Source organism: Macrosteles quadrilineatus, unplaced genomic scaffold (assembly GCF_028750875.1).
Source record: "Macrosteles quadrilineatus isolate MER2022 unplaced genomic scaffold, UCM_ALF_1.0 Scaffold_1__1_contigs__length_201487025, whole genome shotgun sequence".
Classification (NCBI taxonomy): Eukaryota; Metazoa; Arthropoda; class Insecta; order Hemiptera; family Cicadellidae; genus Macrosteles; species Macrosteles quadrilineatus.
Window position 1 is genome coordinate 115,044,084 of NW_026542594.1, and position 26,510 is coordinate 115,070,593.

General features: G+C 37.4%; 1 protein-coding gene across 1 annotated transcript in view; it reads left to right on the forward strand.

Annotated features, from left to right (window-relative positions):
- The first annotated feature begins 3,486 nt into the window (after window positions 1–3,486).
- Window positions 3,487–26,510, forward strand: part of LOC128983617 (exocyst complex component 4) — a 43,141-nt gene continuing 20,117 nt past the window's right edge. Inside the window, exons 1-12 of the mRNA XM_054402978.1 lie at window positions 3,487–3,717; window positions 6,387–6,551; window positions 9,421–9,590; window positions 10,114–10,186; window positions 11,045–11,137; window positions 13,081–13,301; window positions 14,073–14,202; window positions 14,667–14,909; window positions 15,493–15,623; window positions 16,221–16,320; window positions 18,125–18,255; window positions 23,214–23,391. Of these exons, the coding sequence (XP_054258953.1) occupies window positions 3,658–3,717; window positions 6,387–6,551; window positions 9,421–9,590; window positions 10,114–10,186; window positions 11,045–11,137; window positions 13,081–13,301; window positions 14,073–14,202; window positions 14,667–14,909; window positions 15,493–15,623; window positions 16,221–16,320; window positions 18,125–18,255; window positions 23,214–23,391 (1,695 nt within the window). The 5' untranslated portion in view covers window positions 3,487–3,657. The remainder of the gene's footprint in view (window positions 3,718–6,386; window positions 6,552–9,420; window positions 9,591–10,113; window positions 10,187–11,044; window positions 11,138–13,080; window positions 13,302–14,072; window positions 14,203–14,666; window positions 14,910–15,492; window positions 15,624–16,220; window positions 16,321–18,124; window positions 18,256–23,213; window positions 23,392–26,510) is intronic.

Consider the following 26,510-nt stretch of genomic DNA (forward strand, 5'->3'; position numbering starts at 1 on the left):
TATTTTTGCAATTAGTATAAACCTTCATTGCCAAAATGCTCTCTACTACAGCGCTGTTCACGGAGGAATTTTGAACTAATGCCTCAATCGTACCTCCCCTAAGTCAGACCCAGAAAGGAGGAGGTTGGAGCTTGAGGAGTATAAGCCCCCCACACACTACCAGACCAGACCTCCAGACCAGACCGTCTGGCTGCAACCAGACCGTCTTGGACGGCTCTACACACTCCCAGACCAGACACTCCAACATTCGTAAATGAGACACCGTGGTGAGAACTCCAACAAATGGATGAATACTGTCGTGACGGTCGGTCGTCTGGCCCCCCATACACGTAACGATCGGCCGGCCGGCGAGGGCCGGAAGGCCAAACTGAACAGTTTGGCCTGTGAAAGGAGGGTCCCCATACACGCAACGATTCGCCGGCCGGCCGGAGTGAAATTTCTCCGCCTAGTGGCAAGTTTGTAGTCAGTTTTCGTACGGCAAAAACGTTTTTGTTAACTTGCTTTAAGCTGGATCTTTTAAGTCCCTGTTGTGGTATGCCTTTGTTTTGACCCTCCGCCGACATTCATGCTTTCTGTATTCTTCTATAAAGGCTAGCACATGCTGATTAGTCCACGTAGCCATATTAGTACAAAGACTGAACAGAAAATAAAGTTAGGTTATGTCAATGACCTTAAAAATGAACGTAAATAAAAAAAAATAATGCTACTGTACTGTCGGCCTTCCGGCGGCCTGCCGGCGACCCCATACACGTAACGATCGGCCTGAAGGCGGGGGTTGGCCGGACGACGACTGATGGGAATCCCATCAGTCGTCGTCCGGCCAATTTGGTCGTCCGGCGGCCGGACGACGACCCCATACACGTAACGATCGGCCGGCCGGCGTGGACTGTTCAGGCCGGGCCGGCCGGCCGATCGTTACGTGTATGGGGGGCCTGACAGACAACGCCACACGCTCACAGACCAGACAAAAATAGTGGTGGGGGAACCTCAGACCGTCTGTGGTCTGAGGGTTCAACCATCAGACACGCAGACAGTCTGGTCCGAGAAAATTGGTCTGCAGACAGCCCCACACACGATAAGACAAGTGCCAGACGCCAGACCAGACGGTCTGGTCTGGAGGTCTGGTCTGGTAGTGTTTGGGGGGCTTGCGTTTTATCTATTGTTGGAGGTGGGAGCAGGCTGACTGAGACTGAGTCTGATTGATTCTGACTCTTCGACACTGTTGACACCGGTGCGGCACACGGGAGATTTGTCAGGTGCCGTTATGGCGTCATCATTAGTGCAGAAGACTCAACAGAGCAAGGAGCGTCAACCGCTTGTCCACGGCCGCCTTTAACACCAGGCCGCGGCCTTCGAACTGGCAACGTCGCAAGTGGTGTTGTAACATCTGATTTTTTTGGAAGCAACTAGAAAGATTGATTACTGGACTATGACAATATTGACTCCGCTTAAAAATGTACAGATATATATTTTAATTCATATTGTTTCAATTTTCAATTCTGTATGTTTTATTTTCAATATTTTAACAAGTTTATGTTCATAAATTAAAAATTAAATCAATGAAGTGCGAATTAATGAGCTGATGTCACCTGTCTGCCATGTTATCTTATGGGACGTTTGTCACTGAACAACACCACTTGCGATGTTGCCAATTCTACCAGACCGCGGCCTGTAGTTAAAGGCGGCCGTGGCTTGTCTTGACCCAGTAAGGAATCTTTTACAAATATAAGCGTAATCGAACGAGCAATATTCAGAACTCACCCCACCTTGGAATTTAAACTATACCAGGGGTCGAAAACTCGACCAAACATGTTTAATGTACATACTTCTCTACTCCAATCTGTAAATAAAACATGTGATTGGTATAAATTTATTTAATTTGTTTTGATTTTCTGTTTATGTTTCGTTGATATTACGTCACCAGCATGGCAACCCATACGGCCCATGTTAAATTTTTTTATTTTTTATTCATTTTTTTGCTTATTTTTGAGTCTTCTTTATAAAGGTATTCTGCACATTTACAGGAAAATATATTTCTAACAGTATGCATAGATTTTCCCTGCAATTCACACGAGCTGAGAAAAAAAGTTTTAAAGAAACATGCTTGCCTTGACTAGAGATCGTCCAGTGGTCGAAAACTCGACCAAAAATATGTAGGCATACAGTTGGATTTTTTAGCTAGCAGTGGTTGAGGTATGTTGGAATATCTGCTTTGAGGATGAACCTTTTTGGCTGTATTGATGTGATCATGTGTTCAATGTTCACATGTCAATTTTTTTTAGGTTAAATCAAAACAAATAAACTGACATGTTGTCAATTAGGGTCAATGTTGTATTAATTACGAAATAATGTTCATTTAAGATTAAATAAATTAATTTAGTATTATGTCATTGTCTGATTTATTATAAAAAAATATAGTATTTTGGCTACTGCATTTTATAAATAAAACTCGAATAAAACTTGCTTCCTTGGCCTATCATTATGTTTTCCTGTTTGGTACCTGGTAAACTTATCAGATTGCATAAGTAATTATTTACAATACAATTTAGCTGTTAATTAATTATAATTTAAATGGGTCAAAACTCAAACGTTAGTATAAAGGTGTATTTCGTCATTTCGAGAGTAATTCTGACCCCTAACTTGAAACCGTTAAATGGTGGGTCTGGGTCTTAAGATATTTCCAAACGAAACGTAAATCATCATTATGTCCCAACAGTTTATCGTGTGTATCCCAATCACAGGAACTACATGATTCTAATATAATGATAAAGATTAATTTTTCAAGAAGATTCAATATTTTGATAATCTGTTAATGTAAAATTAATTGTTTTCAAAGCAAATAACTTAATTAATTTAGCTTAATTAATTCTTGCTCTGTATCACAGTTAATCTATGGGCTGTAAGGTTCTAACTGACGTTCTGAGTTCTCTGTTGTGTAATCAGTAATCACAGGGTTTTGGTTTGTTGAGGTTATATATTTTGAGTCCAAGCTATAAGCTATATCTGAATTAATAAGGTTTTCCATCAATATTGTTAAGGAACAATATCGTTAAGGACGAAAAAATCATCGATAATAATGAATGTTCCCTTTATCAAGAAAGTACCAAAATTTTAGTTACATCTTAACCATTATCAAGTATCAAGATTAAAGTTTAAATCTTTCAACAAGATATATTATTTTTTTAGCTATTTTATGAATGTATCAGTTAACCTACATATTTGAAATTAGGCGAAAAATTATTAATTTCGTGACAAAGTACAAAGTACAAACACAAACTTCCCAGTGTGGTTCCCCTTAGGGTTTAATCCTCCTAGGGTTCCCCTGACTCCACCTCGCTGTAGCCTGGCTGTAGCGCGGTATCGGTGTCAGCGTGGACCGGGACGCAAGTGGTTAGTGACGTCATAACGGCACCTAAAAAATCTCCCGTGTGCCGCAGCGGAAAACCAACACCTATCCCCTATCCCCTGTACCACCACCACCTCCTAACCCTAAAATTAAAATGTCACTAATGTCAGTCAGTGTCACTCACTGAATGATCTTGTAGAAAATGAATATGGAAGTGAGTTCTTGTTGTTAATATCTCGTCAACATGTCTTCAAAATGTGATAGATTATAAGTTTGTGTTTTTTCAAAGTGTGTTATCAACGTTATTTAAAATGGCATCTGCTCCATTGCCCACTAAACCTCCTCGGGGTGTTAAAAACCCGAAGGAAACGGTAAGTGCCGTACTCTTAACCTCTTTTTGGATAGGGTACGAATATTATTAGCCTAGGGTTTTATGAAAGAATATCATAATAATTAATCGCCCAGTTATATAAGAATTCTGTCGCATACATTTTTTTCAGTTAGGCTAAGCTTATGAGCAGTTGTTGTGTCTGTTAGGGCCTAGCCTAGCCTACTGGTAATAGGCCTAACCTAGCTAGGGTGTTATTCACCCTGTGAGGTTGATAAAACACGAAATATAGACATTAGCCTACCTAGCATATGCCAGGCCTAGATTATTTATTCAACTATTATATTACCTTGGGACCAGATTAACTTATCAGTTTACAAAATGTAAAGCTTAGGCCTAAGTTGGGTAGGCCTATGCTTTGATCCACTTTTTGCAAATAACCCATTAACTCGTTTGCTGCTGACTGCTAGATGCCGGGTCGGCGCCAGGAGCTGAACTAATGCTCGGCCGCTGCGTGACATTGCCGCCGATACACTGAATTACAGTAAAAACAACAGTAGTTATACTGGATGGCAATGTTCTGCAATAAAACTGGCTTTGGACAAAGTACTAAGTGATTCTGATAGATAGTAGCACTACCCAGGTTGCAGTCGGTAAAAGTAGTGTCGCTATCTAGCAGGAAAGAGATGGGACATAGCCCTGTTCCAAACAACCCCGGTTATGATTTTGGAATTATGATTTTGTCAGAAAAGTAGCCTACGTCCCCACAAGCTGCAAAGAAATATAGGACGCTTGTGACGAGCTGGCTTATCCATGGAAACGTTAAACAACAATGAACGGTGACGTTCCGGAACGTTCCTAATTCCTGGCGCCGTGGCCCGGCTGACGTTCTGGAACGTCCGTAGCAGTGAACATGTTAAGTTCTAATTTAAGGAAATAGTCTAGCTATTGGCATAGGTCTCATGGTAAGACCTGGTCCTGGGACCGATTTACTTTTTTTTCAGTACCGTAGCCTAAGTACTGTACATTAAGTTACAAGTACATTTTGGGAGATTACAATAATGCATATTTTGAGGTCCCCAGAGGCCTCGAAGAAAATTTTACAACCAACATAAGTTAGGCCTGATAGGCCTACAAGAGGAGCAGTCCAACGTAAAAACTGATTTTTTTAAACTTACTAAATAGGCCTATTTGTATGAGAGGAGCATAAGGTCAAATACAGATAACTGCTCTCCATTTAATTTGAAGAAAATTCTTTTTATATAGTTACCTAGACTACTTAACTTATTTTATTGAAGGCTCCAAAGGACCTAGAAAACATTTATCCACAAAACACTAACTCATGCCATGTTTTACCCTGAAATAAGTTAGTTTTTCTGCCACTGGTGTGGTCAGGAAACAGCTTCTACCGGGCGGACGAATCAAAAAATTCGCTCATCAAACTATTAATGCCTATCTTTGACACTTACGTCTCATCGATGTATACTCACACTGAAGATTTGCAAACTCACAGACAATGAAAAAGTTCCCAACTTAAAAACTGTGATATCAAATGACCACCCAGATTTTACAGAATGGTTGATTGGATTAGGACACAGTAGTTTTGATATTTACCAGAATACCCCAACTTATTGATCAAAATCAAAAATATTTTGACTGTGACCATGACGTCATTTTCCAATGTCAACGTTACAGGAATGAATGCTTTATCAACCAATTCTATTCAAGAGCCGTATTGTGTTAAACAATCGAGTGAAAATTTTGAAACTACGTTTTAATATCCCTGGCCTTTTACTTCGTAGATACATACTGTATTTGTAGTACTGTATATTATTATGTGTTTTAGTTTTAATATTTTTTGGGACGGGGCATCATGAAACAAACATTTATTTGATTTTAACTAGGTTCTAGGTATTTTTTTCTTATTTTTAAAGTCTCAAAATTCACATGTGTCCCTAGGGTACATTTTCCAACTTTCAAACCAAAACGTATACAACACAAACTCAAAAAAATAACTATAAATGCCCGAAGCTGAGCTCTATCCGCGCGGACGATCCGTATTGTGTGGCCACTCTCATAAGACTACTTGTGTCATCCCCTCCAACGCGGCTTAGGATCGCACGGACTATCCGCGAAATGACGCGGACAATCCGCCCAGGCGGCTTAACTTCGCCTCGTGTGGCCACTCTCATTTGATTCAATGTTTTGTCGGACCACGCGGACCGTCCGTGCGGATGATCCGACTCGTGTAGCCCCGGCCTAAGAAGATCAGCTGGTTCATCAGTTAGGACCATTTATTTATACCCCAATGATCAGTAACAGCTGGGTCCGGTTTAGAATCATCGAAAAGCTACTGACTTTTCTCAGGATCAAACCGGCGACCTTTTAATTGTTAGGCAAGCTCTATAACCACTCAGCTACCCAGCCAAACAGTTGGCTATGTTTTTTCATAGGTACCGGTGGAACATAACATTTTAAGTTAGATTTACCTTTGTTTTGTTGTTGCCTCAGGCATTCTATTTATATCTACAACTGAACGATAAAGATAAATCTAATATAATAAGATTATTCAAATTTTGAAACTGGGATGGCAAAAAAAGTAGGTCTAAACATTTTAAGTTGATGTTCTTATTGGCATTCTAATTCAAGGGGATGAGTTTTAGTTAAACTCAGTGCTAAAAATAGTAATGAAATGCGTTTTGTTTGTTTCAGAGTGGAAACTTCTTGATGACAGTTATTAGGACATTGTCTACAAGCGAGTCAAATGAACAAAGAGATAGAGAAAAGGCCAAGTTGGAGAAGGATTACCAGAAGTGTGATAAAGAGTTGGATGAACTCATCTCCCAACATGATGGAGATTTGGCTCAGGTTATGCAGGTAATATTACTTTACTGACTAGGCCTAGGTTAATTGCTGGGTAGCTGAGTTGTTAATGTATTCATAATATTGTAATCCAAAGTTCTTTGGGTTGATTATTAACAACGTTTTAAGTAATAGATCATCTCTCCATTCTACACTCATCCTTCACTCATATTTTCGGTAAAATACAACTCTAGGGGTTGTCCCCATTTCAATTAATTGATAATTGATATTTTATCGTTTAAAACCGGGCCCAGCTCTCCTTTATAATTTGTATAAGATGTTTTGAAAGGGAGGGTGTACAGGTGATTGATGAAATACAGCTTATTGTGTACCAACATTAAGCGTATCTTGAAAATTAAATTGTATGTTACAGTATTTTTATACACGCATCAGTGTCTCATATAGCCTATTTCTTACTAGGTAGTCTTATAAATTAGCATAGCCAAAGTGAAACAACAAGAAAAGAAAAATATTTTTTACAAACTAAGATGTTCAATTAAATTTTGTTCCTGAAACAAAAGACGAACGTGTAACTTTTTTTATACATCAGATTTTAACATCAGATTTTTCTCTTCAGTGTCATCTCTCTTGGGAGGCACGGGTACAGCAGCTAGCTTACAATAAACTCCCAATAAGAAAAAACCAGAAAACTTTATAAACAATTCAACAATGCATATCAGCTGATCGGTAGTGAGGTAGGCAGGGTGTCTAGTAGTCGGGAAAATCGGGAAAGTCGGGAATTAGTATTGAATTTAAAAATGGTCTTGAAAGTCGGGATTTAGTCTTAAATTTTATTTCAAAGTCGGGAATTTTTATGATTTTGCCGCGATCGTCGTCCTCCGTTTACGTAACCGCGAAGCCAATGATGATTGTCCTCACGGCCTCGGGAAATGTTCACGATTTTGCCGCGATAGTGGACGACGACGATAACGTTTCCGAAACCATGGGAGACGACGATGACGTTTCGGTGACCGCGGGAGATGACGATGAAGTTTCCGTGACCGCGGGAGACGACGATGATGTCTACACGGCCGCGGGAAATGTTCATGATTTTGTCGCGATCGCGGACGTCGACGATAACGTTTCCGTGACCGTGGGAGATGACGGTGATGTCTAAACAGCCGCGGGAAATGTTTATGATTTTGCCACGAACCCGGTCGACGACGATGACGTTTCCGTGACCACGGGAGACGACGATGACCTTTCCGTGACCGCGGGAGATGACGATGACGTTTCCGTGACCGCGGGAGATGAAGATAACGTTACCGTGACCGCGGGAGACGACGATGAAGTTTCCGTGACCGCGGGAGGCGACGATGATGTCTACACGGCCGCGGGAAATGTTCATGATTTTGCCGCGATCGCGGACGACGACGATGACGTTTCCGTGACCGCGGGATATGACGATGACGTTTCCGTGACCGCGGGAGATGACGATGACGTTTCCGTGACCGCGGGAGATGACGATGACGTTTCCGTGACCGCGGGAGTCGACGATGATATCTGCTCGGCTGCGGGAAATATTCATGAGTTTGTCCCGATCGCGGACGACGACGATTACGTTTCCGTGACCGCGGGAGATGACGATGAAGTTTCCGTGACCGCGGGAGATGACGATGAAGTTTCCGTGACCGCGGGAGATGACGATGAAGTTTCCGTGACCGCGGGAGATGACGATGAAGTTTCCGTGACCGCGGGAGACGACGATGAAGTTTCCGTGACCGCGGGAGACGACGGTGAAGTTTCCGTGACCGCGGGAGATGACGATGATGTCTACACGACCGCGGGTAATGTTCATGATTTTGCCATGATTGCGGACGTCGACGATAACGTTTCCGTGACCGCGGGTCTACACGGCCGCGGGAAATTTTCATGATTTTGCCGCGATCGCGGACGACGACGATGACGTTTCCGTGACCGCGGGATATGACGATGACGTTTCCGTGACCGCGGGAGATGACGATGACGTTTCCGTGACCGCGGGAGATGACGATGACGTTTCCGTGACCCCGGGAGTCGACGATGATATCTGCTCGGCCGCGGGAAATATTCATGAGTTTGTCCCGATCGCGGACGACGACGATGAAGTTTCCGTGACCGCGGGAGATGACGATGAAGTTTCCGTGACCGCGGGAGATGACGATGAAGTTTCCGTGTCCGCGGGAGATGACGATGAAGCTTCCGTGATCGCGGACGACGACGATCACGTTTCTGTAATCACAGTCAATGATGATGTCTAAACATACGGTACGCGGAAGATTTCATGATAAAAAACCAAATTTGCTAGTTAGAATTTTGTATTGCCGCATTATTTCTTTACTTGAAACACCACATTATCATACTACTTTATGACAAAGACAAAGAGTTGGTGTAGTATTATTTAGAAAATTTGGTTAAGCTATAAAAATTGGTATCGATATCAAGAATCGAGAATCGATACATTTTGGTATCAACACCCACTAATTTTGGAAAAAACTAGTCTTGAAAAATCTGGAATTAGTCTTGAAAAGTCTGGAATTAGTCTTGAATTTTATAATGGAAATAAACTAGACACCCTGGGTAGGCTAAAGAAATCAGGGATACCAAACTATGAGCTAGTTTTGACGTCACAGTCTCTTGGTGCTTGTAATTTTGGTGGTGTTAAAAAAAACACCCTGTACAATGATTGGTTAACAGTAACACTTGATAGTAATAAAACTTTATGGGATGTTTTATACAAAGTTATTATGTTTTGAGAGAGAAAAAATGTAAACTTCTGAAATAGGTCTATGTCTTTATATATATTTAATCAAAGTTATGACGTAGTAGGCCTAGATACTATACTACACAAGAAAAACGACATCGCTAATTATGTGGTAACTAAAATGTTAATAAATCCGAACAGACATTCGGCAGAGTATCTTTGTTGGTGAACACTTCTCGTGAGAGGATCAGCAATGTGAAAGAGAATCTGCTCGCTTGCAAGACTCTCCTCAGCTGTAGAAGGGATGAACTCAAGAAGCTGTGGTTGGAGGGTATTGAACACAAGCACACCCTGCAGCTGCTGGAGGAGATGTGAGTAAAGCACAGATAACACAGACCTTAGTTATAACTGTATAAAGTATAAACACGATCCAACAGTGTTAGAAATGCATATTCTCACCTGCCACATGGTTCTCTCGTCTGTGATTGAAGTCAGTTGTGAGCCGGTACTTTACAAGGATGAACAGTGCTGAAAACTATTCTCTGCAGACGGCACCAGGACGTGAACCTCGACACTACTGCCAGACTGTCCCGCTATCAACATAACAACCAATTCATGAAAAATCCTTTGACTATTTTAGATATATGATAGGCCTACTCAGTACTTTTTTTGTCCTAGGACGCTAGGCACGAGCCTGGGATTGTTTTTCACATTACTTCAGGCTAGACCTAGGGGTTGCGGCATTATCACTTAGATAAAATCATTGGTGACTTGGCGGGGATCGAACCCGGGACCTCAGGGGCTGAAGTTCCCCGCTCTAACCACTACGCCAGCTCGCTCCCCGATACTCAGTACTGCTGCATGAATGTTTATAAGAAGTATTTGTTGTTACAGAAGCCAACTAAAAGAAGTTCCTTCACAACTTTCCGCTCACCTCAGCAAAAAACATTATCTTCATGCAACACAGGTATTTACTTAAACTTTATTAAAAAGACAATGTAAGCAAACAAAGATGTGTTCCAGTCAATAACATTATGCTAGCAGTCCACTATTGCCGAATATAGGCGAGCCCGATAGTGTACTTGGTCTGCTCGTGTACTCTCAGGAAAGTTCGCTGGCCATGATTTGTGCTCGCCTGTGCTCCAAATTTTGGTGGTTTTTGGCAGGAGTCAAAGGAGACGAGCAAAGGGGAGTGCTGGAAGTTATATATCTAACCACCAGCAAGCATGTTCGGCGAACATGGGCAAGCGTGTACTGGCTGAGCTTGTGGGTACTTGAGGTAGCATTCGTTGTCGCAACTTGAGCCAAAAATTCGGCGAAACATTTGGCCAAATATTCAGCGATAGTTTACTGCTAGCATAATTAGTATGATTAATTTTAAAGCCCATATTGATGGACATTGGACACCCATGTATATTTGGTCATTCGATTATGAATCGTTGTTTAATTTTGTAGTATCAACATCCAGCCTGATATTAACGGCTGAAAAATGTATCCTCTAGGCCTATACTTTATAGAAACAAAAGATCTGTTACTGCAGATGTAGGCCTATACACAATTTAGCCATTTTAGCTCATTTCATAATACAATTTTTTTAAAGTAACTAGTTAAACACTTTACTAAGGGTGCATGTTATTAAATGTATCCAGATGTATGTTTGAAAAAAAAAAATTAAATTTTGTGCTGTTTGTTGATACAATTTTACTAAAAAGAAACAATATCAATCTATTTGCCAACCCTAATGAATACGGGTTTGTCTATTAGTTTCTTGAAATAAGTTTGTATCATAAAATACCGTAATTGTAATTTATAATGAACTGTACAGATACTTGTATCAGCATTGGCCCTTGGTGGATCTACCCTAGAAGATGTTGAAGCTTTAAAAGAACTTCGCACTCAACTTGAAGTCAGCAAACAGGTATGAGATCAAAATAGGAATAATCGTTAATTCTGTTTTTGTTTTTAGTAATTATCAGAAACGAGGAGTTAGCCCGTCCTACGTATGGGAATCGAGTAGTCAGTTAAAACTGTGTATATTTCAAAACAGCTAGTTTTCACTACACGTATAAATACACATTTTCTTGCAGGTTGTCACATGACCAAATTTGTTTTCATCCCATTATAGGCCTATACAATTTACATTTTAAATTTGATAATTTTATAACTAAACAGCAATTGTGTCGATGTAAAAAGCCTTGAAGTGAGATTTGCGGCCGACTCGCACATTGATTATAAATACAATAGAGAGAGTTTAGTCAATTGAGAAGTGTGTTGTCAACGATACCACCTTCCATCGCATACTACAGTAGAGTCCCGCAAACTCGGCACTCGATAACCCGGCAGTCTGGATAACTCGGCCATCACCTGGCTCAGAAAATTAGTGATTTTTTCAGTCCGAGTTAAAAATTGACTCAAGCCAACTCTAGTAAAATCATTTGCAACTCATACCAAGGATTTGCTGTACTATATCTGATGACTTAATACTGACTTGTAATAAAAATATTGATAAAAAGGCGGTTAAAAACCTTAAAAATTGTATTGTTCTTATTTTTAACCCTAGTTCCTGATAACCCGGCATTTCACAAACTCGGCACCCTTCCAGTCCACATTACGCCGAGTTTGTGGGACTCTACTGTATCACTTACCGTACTTTACCTTCGTCGCCACTGACACCTTAAGAGGTTACTGCCCTCCCATTCCCTTCTATCACCTACTTCTTCTATAATTATTATCGCCACAATACAATTACTCATACTATACACAATTTCCACTAGGCCTAAGTCAAAATAAAAAATACCTTAAATAAAACGAATCCAATAAGAATAAAATTCACATTCTGTACATATAATATAATTTTGGTATCCTGACATCATTAAATGAGTCCATAACTAACTATCCTTTATCAATTTCACTACATCAATTGCTAAATCAATAAGTAAACAAAGAAAAGTAAAAACAATGATAGTTTGTTTTGAAACAGCTATTTAGTAAAAATAACATTCATTTGAAAAAAGAACTGGTCACATGAAAAAGGAATTTAAAAAGTACACACGCTAGTAAGCTACTGACCTAATTTGTCTATGTTTATTATCCATACCGTTATCAGTTCTAATACAGTATCTGCGATAATTACCCACCCTCATTTTACATCGTAATTCCCCATATTTATTTAGCCAAACTATAAGATATTTAGTAGAAATAAAAGTGATATTTTGAGCGGTGCCACGGCGCCAGAAGCTAGAAACGTTCCGGAACGTCACCGTTTATTGTTTTTAACGTTTCCATGGATCAGCCAGCTCGTCAAGAGCGTCCTATATTTCTTTGCAGGTCGTGGGGACGTACTTTTCTGACAATAAAAAATATAATTTCCGAAAATCACCACCAGAACAGGGCTTTGTCCCACCTCTTTCCTACTAGATAGCTACACTACTTTACCAACTGCAACCTGGGTAGTGCTGCTATCTATCAGAATCGTTCGTCCAAAGCCAAATGCAGAACATTGCTATCCAGTATAACTACTGTTGTTTTAACTGTAATTCAGTGTATCAGCAGTAATGTTACGCAGCGGTGAGCGCTAGTTCAGCTCCTGGCGCTGTCCCGGCATCTAGCGGTCAGCAGAGAACGTGTTAAGGAATAAATAAAATAATGTTCACATAACCGCTAGCCGATACAACCCAACTAAAGTGAACCTTATCTTTTCCTCTACCCTTATACTCTTTAAGATTTTCAATTTAAAATTGCAATCTTTGAAATATTTGCTCCTGTTAACCTCAAATATAATCGAGGAAGTAAGGCAGCAAACAGAGTTTGAAGCAAAAATTTTTAGACTGTTCTTAATATTTAACATAAATATAATTGCAGCAACTATATGCCAAACTCTTAGAAGAACTAACGAGACATATCTATGTGGAATCAACCCAAGACATCCTCACTTCTCGTCTGCTGCGGCAAGGCTCAACAAGGGACAGAGAATTGACTCCAAGTCCATTTGACAGATCCAGAAGAGAACTGACTCCTGGTGCAATCAACTTAAGAGAGTCCTTCAGATCAAAGAAGCGACTGGACTTTTCAAATGGTGTAAAGTAAGCTGATATATAGCATGTAATACAAAACCTAGGCAGGTGTTTGTTTATTTCTAGTTCACAAATGAAGTTTGAAAAAATTTCACTGGTGGGTGGGTAAAAAGTAATGCCATTGATAAGCCTTTTAGCATTACATTATTGTTTGGAATCTTATGGCTACAGTACATAATATCCTCAAAGTAGTAGACCTCAATATTTGGGTTTTGTTGTTTATTTTTTGCAATATTCTGCTGCCTAAATGGATGTATTTGCTTTCTTTTTTTGTAAAATGCAGGCTGCACAAGCTTAAAAAAAGTTTCAAGTCCCAAAAATCTGGAATTATTTACTATTGTTTTTAAAGTTCCGAACATTTATTTAATTTATCATCAGATAATTAAAATTTGTTGGGATGTAATTAGTTTTTTGTGTTTGTCGCAAAATAATATTGTGTGTCACAGAGACGTTTTCAAAGGTTGCAACTTACAATTAATAGGCTACAACAAAACTGTTATTGCCATAGAAAAGTGATAATTCACATGTCACCAAATTATCATCAATTTTTTGTTCCGTCACACATAAGACATGCTTGTAAAAATTTAAATAGGCTAGTTGTGAATTGTAGTATTTTTGTTGAAGGTACACTGTCTTGCTAAGACGACTTTTAAATTTCATAAGATTCTGGATTTATCTAATACTTTATTTTTCCCTAAAGAAAAAACCCTTTATCTGAAGAGAAAAAAACATCTAATCCCCCACATCCATAATTTCTATAGTCTATTTCTGTTTTCTTAGGGATAAAACTACGCCAGCAAAAGTTACAGAAGACACAGACCTTATGAACCCAGAAGAGGACAGTGAACACTTCATGTCAATACTTGTGGAGTGTCTGGGACTTCTCGGCAAGTTGAACCAAGCTGTGGAGGTTTGTCTTTACCCTAGGTAGCCTGCCTAACTGGCTGCAGCTCAACTATTGTAATTTCAGTCATGGAACATAAATGCCTCTTTGTATTTTTGAACAAGTCACTTAAAAAACGCTGTATTACGTTAGATATATCCATCCCTTTTTTATTTGTACTGAAAAAGTTTGTACAACTATGTATTAATGAAATGCTATCACATTTTATACATGTTTGACCTTTCCTACAACCTATTAACAAGTTTGACCTTTCGTACAACCTATTAACAAGTTTGACCTTTCCTACAACATATTAACAAAAGTTAAGAAAAGATTGTGGCAACAATGTTTGAATGTTAAGCATCATCATTCTATTATATAAAACGGTCACATCTTTATTATTTGCCACTTTTATACTGGCTAATACCATAGTATTTATGTACAAAATAAGAAGTGTTCAATTACAGTTGTATTTATTTATGTTTTTATAGAGTCTGAAGGTAGAGATGCAAACAGAGTTGCTGAGGCTGGTAGAACGTACAACCAAGTCCCTGACTGGCAGTGAGGCGCAGTCTCCTCTAGTAGAGCTGCTGGCTCTCTTGATGGAGCAGTTCCGAGCCATCGTAGCAGCTCACCAGGTGGTGCTAGAGCAGATCAGAAGGTCCGCTGCTACACACAGGACCAGCGTCAGTCTGTATGATCTGCCAGATGTTTGGGCCAGGATACAGGCTGTGGTAAGCTAAAGACCTCTCCATCATTTGTAATATTTTTAGAAAAAAGTTCTCTATCTTTAAACAAATTTAAAATTGAATGTCAGTTTAGTTTAATACTTTAAGTTGAAATATCTTATTAGACAATTTTGTTCAACCTTACATGATATTTTTGTGTACTTTTTAATGTTCAAAGGCAATTGTCAGATGCTGCAGGTCCCTGATATTTGGCTCGCACCAACAGTAGCCCTGAGGGGTTGGTTTGGTTTGGAAACAGTTTTGGGGCCAAGCTTGTGTCTTGTGTTTTTGTGTTTTTTTTCTTTGATTGCAGAAAGCATCCGCAAAGATGGGAGATCAGAAATTGGCAATTACGCCTCAATTGAGGGTGATGTTCAAGGTTTTGCTAGGACTGTGAGAGACGATGATGGTCTTGCTGTAAAATTTTAAATTAATATATTATATAGAAATAAGTTTAGTCTAATTAATTTAGTTTGAGTTGCCCAATGGTTTTTATAATTTAAGTTCTTATTCACATTGCATGAATACAGTAGTCTTGGTATTAAATTTGCTCATTTTTAAATGACTGACAAGAAATGTGTATATACAGATGCAACTAATACTGACTGACTACCTAGACATCCAGAACACCATGGGTGAGACTCACCAAGTTCCCTCTGCATTCTCAGACCAGTCTTCCAACATATCCTCCTACTTTGCACGAAGAAGACAGGCTTCCAGGTAACTGTTGTATTGTATCATCTTCAAGTCTTGGACAATCAACTAACTTTTTAACCGGACATTTTCTGCTAATTTAATATACCTGTGCTACTCAAGGAATCATTTTCTTCAAAAATATTAATAAAAAAAAACTTTTTTTTTTGAATTTTGAATAAAATATTACTTAGTAAAATTGTGAAATTGTAATGAAAATCAAACTTTTTAATTGTGATCGTAACACATTGATTAGATAACACATTGGGTTAAATAATTGGGAAGTCCATGTCATTTAATAATGTAAACTTGACATAATTACATATTACATATTAGCGTTTCCTGTGAAGGTGCAATGTGTCAATCTACCCATATTTTGTAATGCCGAATATAACCACACAATTAATTGCCTGCCGAGGCAGACTGTGAATAGGCCTGTATAGGTCATACAAAAATGTGCTGAAATAAATAAATAATCTAAAAATGAAATACACATTTTATTAAATTTTAAAATGTATGACTGTACGGCAAAGCCATAAAATAAAACATGATGCAAGATTTCAAATAGATCTTATCTGACTTAAACAAATCCAGTTTATAAATTTATAAAACTCTTTTTTACAGATCCAGAAGAACTCATCTTTTTAAATTTGAAAACTCATCACACGCTTTAACAATGACAAGTTTGATGAAAGATGTTCCCTCTTCGTTATCTGGCTTTAAGGTAACATAAAATCAAAATTCCTTCTAATCACTGTTGTTTGAAAAGAGTTGGTTTGATTTCAACATTCAAATATAAAAATAAAAACCACGGTAAGGATCATCAAAATGGTCATCAACACCAAGAACTGTGACGGAAATTTAAATTCTGTATGTAGATTACTGTCAGGGAATGTTACAAAATTAACTTATTTTGTAACATTCCCTGACAGTAATCTACATACAGAATTTAAATTTCCGTCACAGTTCTTGGTGTTGATGACCATTTTGATGATCCTTACCGTGGTTTTTATTTTTAACAATTTTAACATAACAAATCATCAAGGCCATAAAATAATACATCTTGCAATTAGAGGTGTGTCAATCTATCGATTCTCGATACCGATACCTGAAAAATCTATTCACATTCTAGATACTCATACCATTTAAAAAATCAACTACCAGCCCCTGTTTTTATGTCCTCACAAAAGTAATTTTGGGGTAGTGTGTAGCCTTTGAAGCAACGAAAAGTTCTAACTGTTCAGTTAAAATTTAAACAAGAAACATCATTATTGTCTCCCATGATGGCAGCACAATATTGAACTTCACCTGTGATCACAGGAACATCATCATCGTCTTTCGCTACTGCAACAAATTCCTGAATATCCCTCACGGTCTGTTTTCCACAATTGTGCTAAAATCATAAACATATACTGCGGTCGCGTGGACTTTATCACTGTGTTCCGCAATCACAGCACCATGATGAACATCCTCGGTGGTCACGGGATTATCATCATCGTCTTATGCCACCACAACAAGGTCCTAAATATTTCCTGCGGTCGTGTGGACATCATTGTCTACTGCTATCGCTGAAAAATCATGAACACCTCCAATGGTTTTGTAGACATCATCGCCTCCTAAGATCATGGTACAATATTGAACTTCTCTGGAAATCATGTTAACATTATCGGAAAACATCAGACGTGTCAGATATCTTATCGGTATTGGTATAGACTCTTGGCGGTTGATTCTCGATACCGATACCAATTTCTAACAAATGGTGGTATCGAGAGCACAAAACACAGGCCAATATTCTTAAAAGAAACAATAAGATGAAGGACATTAAATTAAGTATAACATTTTACTTGATTTTTCTTCATATGAATATGAGGACAATACCCAATTTACTATAGCATTCAAGATTGCTTGTTAAAAATCAAATGAAATACAATATTTATTTTCATTGTTGATGTTAGCCTCCGGATTACGTTGAATATAAAATTGGTGTAAATACCTGCTTCTTGAAATCCAAATTGTTGCTGTTATAACGCAACTAGTTTCGACTTATCACGAAGTCATCTTCGGGCGTCCAGACGCTACATCCATCCGGCCGTGACGCATAATCCTCACCGGTGTTACCACTTTTAGCTTTTACTCGTTAAATCGTACTTTTTTCGTTTCAATGTTCGTGTCTGTGTTTTTGTTCGTAACCGTGACCATGTTCGTGTGTGAACGTATGTGTGTATTGACGACCTTCTGATGAAGTGAATTGACATCCTCTGGACGCCCGAAGATGACTTCGTGATAAGTCGAAACTAGTTGCGTTATAACAGCAACAATTTGGATTACAAGAAGCAGGTATTTACACCAATTTTACAATATTTATCCTTAAACAAATATTTTGATTATTTTAAAAAAAAAGCTGAGAAGTTAAGAAGAACAAGACCTCTTGAAAAGTTGACCTAACTAGTAATTTAGATTGATGATTAGTTGACTTGGACATTATGATCTTTCAATGACATCCTTGTGTGACATTTGTTGTTGCTCAGAGGCTGGGAGATACCTCACAAAGAGAGAAGGTACTTGTGTGTCAACCAGACCCCAACAATATCACTTTGATCTTCATCCCTCTTAGTAAGTTCCTGGAAGAGATAGAGCAAGTTATGGGATGCTCATCAGGGTATGTTAAATCTATATAGTCTTATTATTTTAATGTAGTAGATAGTAGTGATCTGGGAAACTTATAACCAACTCTCAAGACAGCTGAGGTATTGAAGAATTTTATCTGCTAGTTTAAAAAATCTAATTTGCTGGAGTTTTTTGCATTATTTTATTAGTTGGTTTTGATTCCATCACTTCCAGCTGTCTGTAGCATAAACTAAATAAAGCAGCTTAAAATCAAGAATGCAATGCAGAGCTTCAACATTTTACTGAGTTGAACAGTAACTCTATTATATTCAGTGTTTGAATTACTATACTTTCTTTTCCATCCAGTTTTACTAAGTCATTTTTGTTAGATTTCTTCAGAATAAATTGATATCAATCAGCTGTATTGTGCAATCTACGTTAAGTCTAAGGCCTTGTTCACACGAGCGACACATCTAGCTGACTAGGCTGTGACTAGGTTGACGGGACTATGTAGCGTACCTCAGGATCAAATGGAGCTGTTCACACGAGCGTACAGCCACGGCAACTGGTTTTGGTGTCCCAAGCCATCGCCAGGGCCGCTTCCTAGCCAAGTGTTGCGACTTACCGCGGCTAGCCAGAGACTAGATTTAGCCAGTACAGCGTTCATGTAGATGGTCATTGCGCTGCAGCTCGCATATTTGCCTTGTTTTCATTGTGCACCAGTGATGGATCCAAGTGGCTTTGATATAGATATTTTCATCGAAGCGGTGAAGAAACGGTCGTGTCTTTGGAATTCTTGTCTATCGGAATACTATGACAAAATTAAGAAGACAAATGAATGAGAGAAGTTTGAGACAATAAAAGGTAATAAAAGATAATTTATCAACTAAACAGGGTACAGTGTTGCACGTACCTATGTAGATACAGTTGAACCTCGTTTGTACGAACCTCGATAAAACGAATTCCTCGATAAGACGATTTTTTTTAATCCCCTTGACACTTTCATATAGGTCAATGCTAAAAACACCTCTATACAACGTAGTAATTAAGTTAAAAACCTCCATAATACGAATTTGTTTGTGACATGGGCTAGGACTGATTAACCTCTATACAACGAATATTCTTAGCACAAAACCTCTACAAGACGAACGTGACCTCTATAAGACGAATTTATCAAAATCTTAACCTCCATAGTACGTAGTTTTCAAAACAAACAGAAGCATGTCTCAACATGAAACCCCCACCCATTCCTCCTCCTTCCTCAGTCATTGTTTGGAAAAACCTTGGAGCGAGGAGAAACCTCTATAAGAAGAATAACAACAGCATTAAACCTCGATAAAACGACCCTCTTTATTAAGAATACCTCTATAATACGAATTTTTCCCGTACCCCTTGAAATTCGTCTTATAGAGGTTCAACTGTACATACATACGAATATAATGTAGGCTTATATATATTTTTTTGTTATTAGAGCAGTAATAATAATAAATCTTTATTTCTCTACAAGTAATACAATAAATTACAATATAATTACTAGGATTTAAGAAACAAATTATAAAACTAACAATGTACAACAAAACTTTTATCAATATTTTAATTGGATTTGGTAAATTTGTTTATTTCATATTAAGCTATCAAAATTTTAATAAAACACGCGTACCTTTTAGCGAATTTCCCATATAGGAAATTAGCTATTACCGTAGTACTCATGGTAAGACCTGGACCCTGGACCGATCTACTTTTTTGTTTTGAAGTCCCTAGCCCTCTGAGTGTTAAGCGTCGCGTAATCGACACACAACACACCCGCCGTGGTGTTATGCGTCGCTTTTGCGACACACAAACATCGTTTACGGCGAAGGCTCTGGGACTGACTGAATCAGATTGAACTGGATCGAGATTGGTATCATTGTTTTCAGCATATTCTAAGCTTTCTCCTGATGTCTTTTTCTAGACGCATTTCATTTTAGTTCCGAAAATATTGTAGCAGACAGTTGATGTGCGTATTTGTAAACAACTTGGTTAACCTCGCACCGATGACTGATGTGTTTTATTACGTTTATCATTGTTTTAGTGTTAAAAATAAAAAGTAGTGATATACGTGGTGCATTATAAGAAGATTTATGTGATTTTGAAGGGCTGGTTGATGATCCTGAAGAAGTAGGTAGTGATATTGATGTAAATTATCCACCAGATTCCTTGCTATAGTTAAGCTGTGCATTCTTAGCTAAACGCTAAATGTACGAAATCTGTTTTTCAATAAAACTTATTTATTTGCAAATTTACTTCCTTATATTATTATATTTTTGTAATCCTTATAAAATTTAGAAAAAAGTGGCTATTTTAAAATATTTGTAGACTTATAATTTATAAAAATTTATTGAGCGCAAACATAAATTTTTTTCATTTATTTTATAATTTTTGAGAAATGTTAACCCCACAAAAATTGTAGAAATTTTTTTTGTAATGTTTTATATTGAAGCCCATAATTTCCCAAACAAAATTATATATAAAACAGTATACTTTGCATTGTTTTTAAGTTTCTAAGATACATTTTAATAAAACCCTGCAATTGCGCAATAAATGGGCCGACATTAATACCATTACTATGGACAGTTGGAGGGCTAGAGGCCAAAAACACCATCCATTCAAATTCACACACACACACACACACACATATATATGTACGATAGCACGATTACTCGAGCAACAACGATCCGATTTTGATGAAATTTGGTACAAACGTGTAATCCTACATTTATTCGAACGAGTTTGTGAACCAGCATGATTGGACTATGGACACGGGGTTTTATGGGGTAAAAATACATTTTCCCATTTTTGACCCTAAAAACACAAAATTTCACAATTTATTTTCAAACCATTTTGTAGAGCTTAAAAAAACAAATAATTTAGGCCTAGTACATTGAAGCGTTCTTATGCGCCTAATGGTTACAGAGAAAATTCCAAAAAATTGTAAATGAAAATTCCCATGTTATTCTTATGGAGAATAAGTCAACTGTTGTAGTTTGCTTGTTTATGAATATATTTTGATCACATTTGGAAAATACATTCATTTCACTAAACTACAGTATTAACATTTTACAACAAAAAACACTTTTTTACCCTCCCTGTTGCAGCAAACCTAAGTACTCCACTCGTAAAACTAATAATATTTAAATAGTGAATAAATGTGATATTTTTAAGGAGACATTTTAGTGTGAATCCAATCAGGCAAATGGAATAGTGATGTGTCAAAACCGAATCTAAAATTTCAAAACTATCAAAACTTGGGAAAAGTTTTGGTTTCGAGATTCGATCACCAAGTTTTGAGATTCAAAAGTTTGGAAATTGAAGATTTTGGCAGTTTTATTTTTGAAACTGCTGAATTTTTTTGGTGCCATTGTTATTGTTTTCAACGCTGTTTCCAAACAAGCTGGTAGCAACAGAGCAAACATCACCATTAACAGTAATTAAACAAGTAAATTTTATTCTGAACTTCTAAAGGTATCTTAAATATCATAACTGGTACAATTCAGTTTCACATAAATATTTACTAAACACAAAGAAATATTGACCACTAAATGTTCTAATTAATCTAATAGGTATTCATGTTTATGTTGGTGTTAGAAGTTTATTTTATTTGTTTTTGTTGGTTGTTTATGAAAAATTATGTTGTATTGGGTTTTAAGATTATCAGTCACATTCACATATTTATGTTATGTCACGGTCAGGAGTCGATCTCTTTCAGTTTTGATCGCATACTTAACATTTTATGATTATGTGTATTTTTTTGTAACCTTGACCTTTGTAACCAGCTAAGTAAAAAAGTTTCGCGTTTAGGTTTTGAGATTCGAGATTCGGGATTCGATTTTTTAAAGTTTCGGTTTCAGTTTTGAGATTCGAAATTTTGGTTTTGACCATCACTAAAATGGAAATTCGCTAAGTCTGCAGGTTTGCTGCAGCGTGGGTATTTTATCTTCCCTGTAGCAACAAACCTAAGTTCTCATTAAAATTAATGCATTTTAAGTTGAAATAAATGTGACATTTTAAGGGAATGTTACTTAGTCTGCAAGATTGATGCGGCAGGAGGTATTGTTATCCTACTAATATTATAAATGAGAAAGTTTGGATGTATGGATGTATGTTTGTGACAAGTAAACGCGAAAAATACTGGTCGGATAGGGCTGAAATTTGGCATGATGATAGCTCACATTCCCGATTAACATATAGGCATTCTTATTTCAAACACCCTTTTCGGGCTCCGCCCCAGTGGCTCTGCAGTTTCCCATGTTAACCTTATGAGTATTCATATTTAAAGGAAATTAAAGAAACTTAGCCAGCTGTTTCAACTTAAAGAGTTGGTTCTATGATATGCAAAAGCATTAAAAAGTTATAAGATTTACCAACAGGGTGCAGCACTATTATTTTTTTTTCATCTATATATATAAAAGCTCAAATACCACTGACTCATTCACTCACTCATCACGAAATCTCGGAAACCATAAGACCTAGGAACCTGAAACTTGGCAGGCATCTTCCTTTTGGGTAGTAGACGCTCACTAAGAAAGGATTTTACCCTCCGACCTCTGGGCTCCGCCCCAGTGGCTCTGGAGTTTCCCATGTTAACCTTATGAGTATATTTAAATGGAATTAATGAATCTTCACAGCTGTTTCAATTAAACAAGTTGGTTCTGTTCTATGATGTTCAATAGCATTAAAGTTACAAGGATTACCAACAGGGTGCAGCACTATTATTTTTTTTACATTTATGACAACAGCTAATTTGCAACTAAAAGGTGAGTGAGCGTAGCGAACGAACTTCAACCTGGTGGCGAGTTAGCGTAGCGAACGAGCTAACCTGAAGGCAAGAGTGAGCGCAGCGAACAAACTTCAACCAGGACGTGATTGAGCCATGCGAACGAGCTCACTTATTAAGTTAAACGGGGCAAAGCCCGCGGGTACAGCTAGTGTTAAAATAAGCTGTAATTATAACATAACATTATTTTTTTACAGTAATCCATGCACTTTGAATGCCTTCATTTCTGACTACATTAAGGACACTTTTGTGCGAAGACAGCATGTCAAGATGGCTGCAAGGGTGGAATCTGCAACAAAATGCCAAGAGGCTTGGAAGACACCCATCACGCCAGAAAAGGCTGCAGAATTAGAACTACCTCGACCACTACTACATGTATGTTGAAATTCAAAACTTCTTTCTGAACTTGCTTTTAGCGAATTTCCCATATAGGGAATAAGCTATTACCGTAGGTCTCATGGTAAGACCTAGAACCAGGACCGATTTACTTTTTCATTTTGAGGTCCCCAGAGGCCAAAAACACCCTCCGTTCAAATTCATATTAGTGATGGGCGGATCCAAGAAAATGTCAGTACCGGATCCGGATCCGGATCTTGAAAAATTCGGATCCGGATCTTTGGATCCGGATCCAGATACACACTGTCATAAGGGCGGGTAAAAAAATGTAATTATTAAAATGCCAATTTAAATCATACGGTTTAAAATAATATTGGTTATGTTTAAAGGTTAATATATCTTAAATATAGAGTAATCTACAGTTGAGCCCATAATCCCTCATTTTTTGGGGACACTAACAAAATCATAATTCTGTGTATATGTATATTTTACAATAGTTCGATCTTCAGTATACTATATCGTGGTTTTTGCCAACCCAGCAGACGGTCGTATGACCATTGTTGTATGTGCATGTATAAATTATCGCACCCATTTCATGTAGCCTACTGTACATAGTATGTATTCAATACAGCACTTTTCTATTCTATTCTATTCTATATCGTGGTTTTTGCATGCAGCATCCAGTTTATTTATGCCTGGATCACCTCTTGTTAATCTCTTCCTTAAATTCGTTCCAGGCCCATAGTACTGATAGCTAGGTACAAAACCAAAAACTAGAGGTGTGCAGATATCCGAAAATCGGGTCGGATTCGGTTCGGAAAGATACATGCCATTGCCATATATGTTATTTGCATCTCGAGACAAACACTGAGACATGGCCTTGCCATATAAGTTATTTGCACCAAGAGACAAACACTGAGACATGGCCTTGCCATATAAGTTAATAGCATCAAGAGACAAACCCTGAGACATGGCCTTGCCATATAAGTTATTTGCAAAGAGACAAACACTGAGGCATGGCATTGCCATATAAGTTATTTGCATCTCGAGACAAACACTGAGACATGGCCTTGCCATATAAGTTATTTGCATCTTGAGACAAACACTGAGACATGGCCTTGCCATACAAGTTATATGCATCTAGATACAAACATCGAGACATGGCCTTGCCATATAAGTTATTTACATCAAGAGACAAACACTCGGGGAAAAAACGGTCTTGTACATGGATACAGAAAGCTTTGTGTTAGTAAACAAATCGGTATTGTACAGTGATACATACCGAGAGGTCTAATGGGAATTCAAAGGTTTATTGGAGTGTTATAAAAAAAAATAATTAGAAGTAATAAAAGTAATTTATCTAGTTTTGAGATAGATGATGTCCTTATTGAATGTAGTGGCAGTGAGAAAGTTATTGCAAATAAATTTAATGAATATTTTACACAAATTGTACCTGAATTAAAGCATGAGAACTTTGGCTGTGATATGTTTGTGGAAGATTATAGTACTTATGATATTTTTATTAGAGATTTTGTATTTATTGAGTCAGACATTGTAGATATAGTTAAATCTTTAAAAAATAAGGCTAGTGCTGGGATAGATGGTATTAATATTTTTATAATTAAGGATAACTTAGATGTATTCACCCCATTGTTATGTAAAATAATTAGAATTTCCTTGGATCAAGGTGTCTACCCAGACAGGTTTAAGATAGCATCGGTAGTACCGATTCATAAGTCTGGAAGTTTATCTAAAATTTCATCATACAGGCCTATCTCCGTTATAAGTACTGTAGCTAAAGTTTTTGAGACTTTGGTTAAAAAGAGGCTCATGGAATATTTTTCTAGTAGATCTCTTTTCTCTCAAAATCAGTATGGGTTTTTGCCAGGTAAAGGCACTGATCTTGCTTACCATCACTGATGCCATTGACAAACGTAAATATACATTGTCTTTGTATTTAGATTTTCAAAAAGCATTCGATGTTTTGGATCACAATGTGCTGTTTTCAAAATTTAGAAAATATGGCATAGGTGGTAGAGCTTTAGAGTGGTTGCAATCTTTTTGTAAAGGAAGAAAGCAGGCTGTGAAAGTTAATAATGTTTTGAGTGAAGTGCTTGATTTTGCAATTTGGCACCCCTCAAGGAGGGGTTTTGGGCCCCATTATTTTTTTGATATATATAAACGACTTGCTGGAGCTTGATTTATATTCAAAAATATTTGCCTATGCTGATGACACAGCTCTTGTGTGCTCAGCTTTCAATAAAGAGTCGCTGAAACTAAAAATAAGAAAAGACTTAGACAAGATATCAAATTGGCTAATTGAAAACAGATTGTTAATAAACTCCTTAAAGTCTAAATGTTTATTTTTCTTTGATTATAATCAATCTCGAGAAAATTTACAAAATGAATTTAATTTATTGTGCCATAAACACTCTTGTTTGTATAATTGTTCTTGCAGTTGTATTGAAGTAGTAGACTATGTTAAATATCTAGGATTGTTTGTTGACCATCATTTAAAGTGGGAGCAGCATGTAAAACAACTTTCAATTAAATTAAGGAAAAAAAATTATGCTTTATATCACTTAAGAGACAACATTAGGAGTGAGCATTTAAAAAAGGTATACATCTCCTGGTTTGAAAGTGTGATGAGATATGGAATAGTACATTATGGCGGTACTTATCCTACCATATTACAACCTGTCATCACGAACCAAAGACATGCACTGAAGACAGTTTTTGGATTAAAAAAATATGATAGAGTTAGTTATCTTTTTGAACAAGAAAAGCTTTTAACCTTCAATCAATTGCACGTATACTGTTTGATTATGTTTGTTTTTAAATATCCGTACATGTTTAATATGAAACCTGTCAATAGAATATCTCGATCAGCACAATATTACTTGCTAGCAGAAAGCTTTTTTAAAAAGGAAACTAGTAGGCATCAGTTTTGTTGTCTTGGTCCAAAATTTTTTAATGCATTTGTAAAAATGTTCGGTAATGAAGTTTATAATGATAAAAGGTCTGTGATAAAGTCAAAAGCTTTGTTGTTTTCTATCAATCATAATATAGCATAAATAATCTGTAACTTATTTTTAGCATTGTTTTAGATAAATAACTATTTATATTTGCATGTAGAATTATTGTCTTTCTAAAAACCG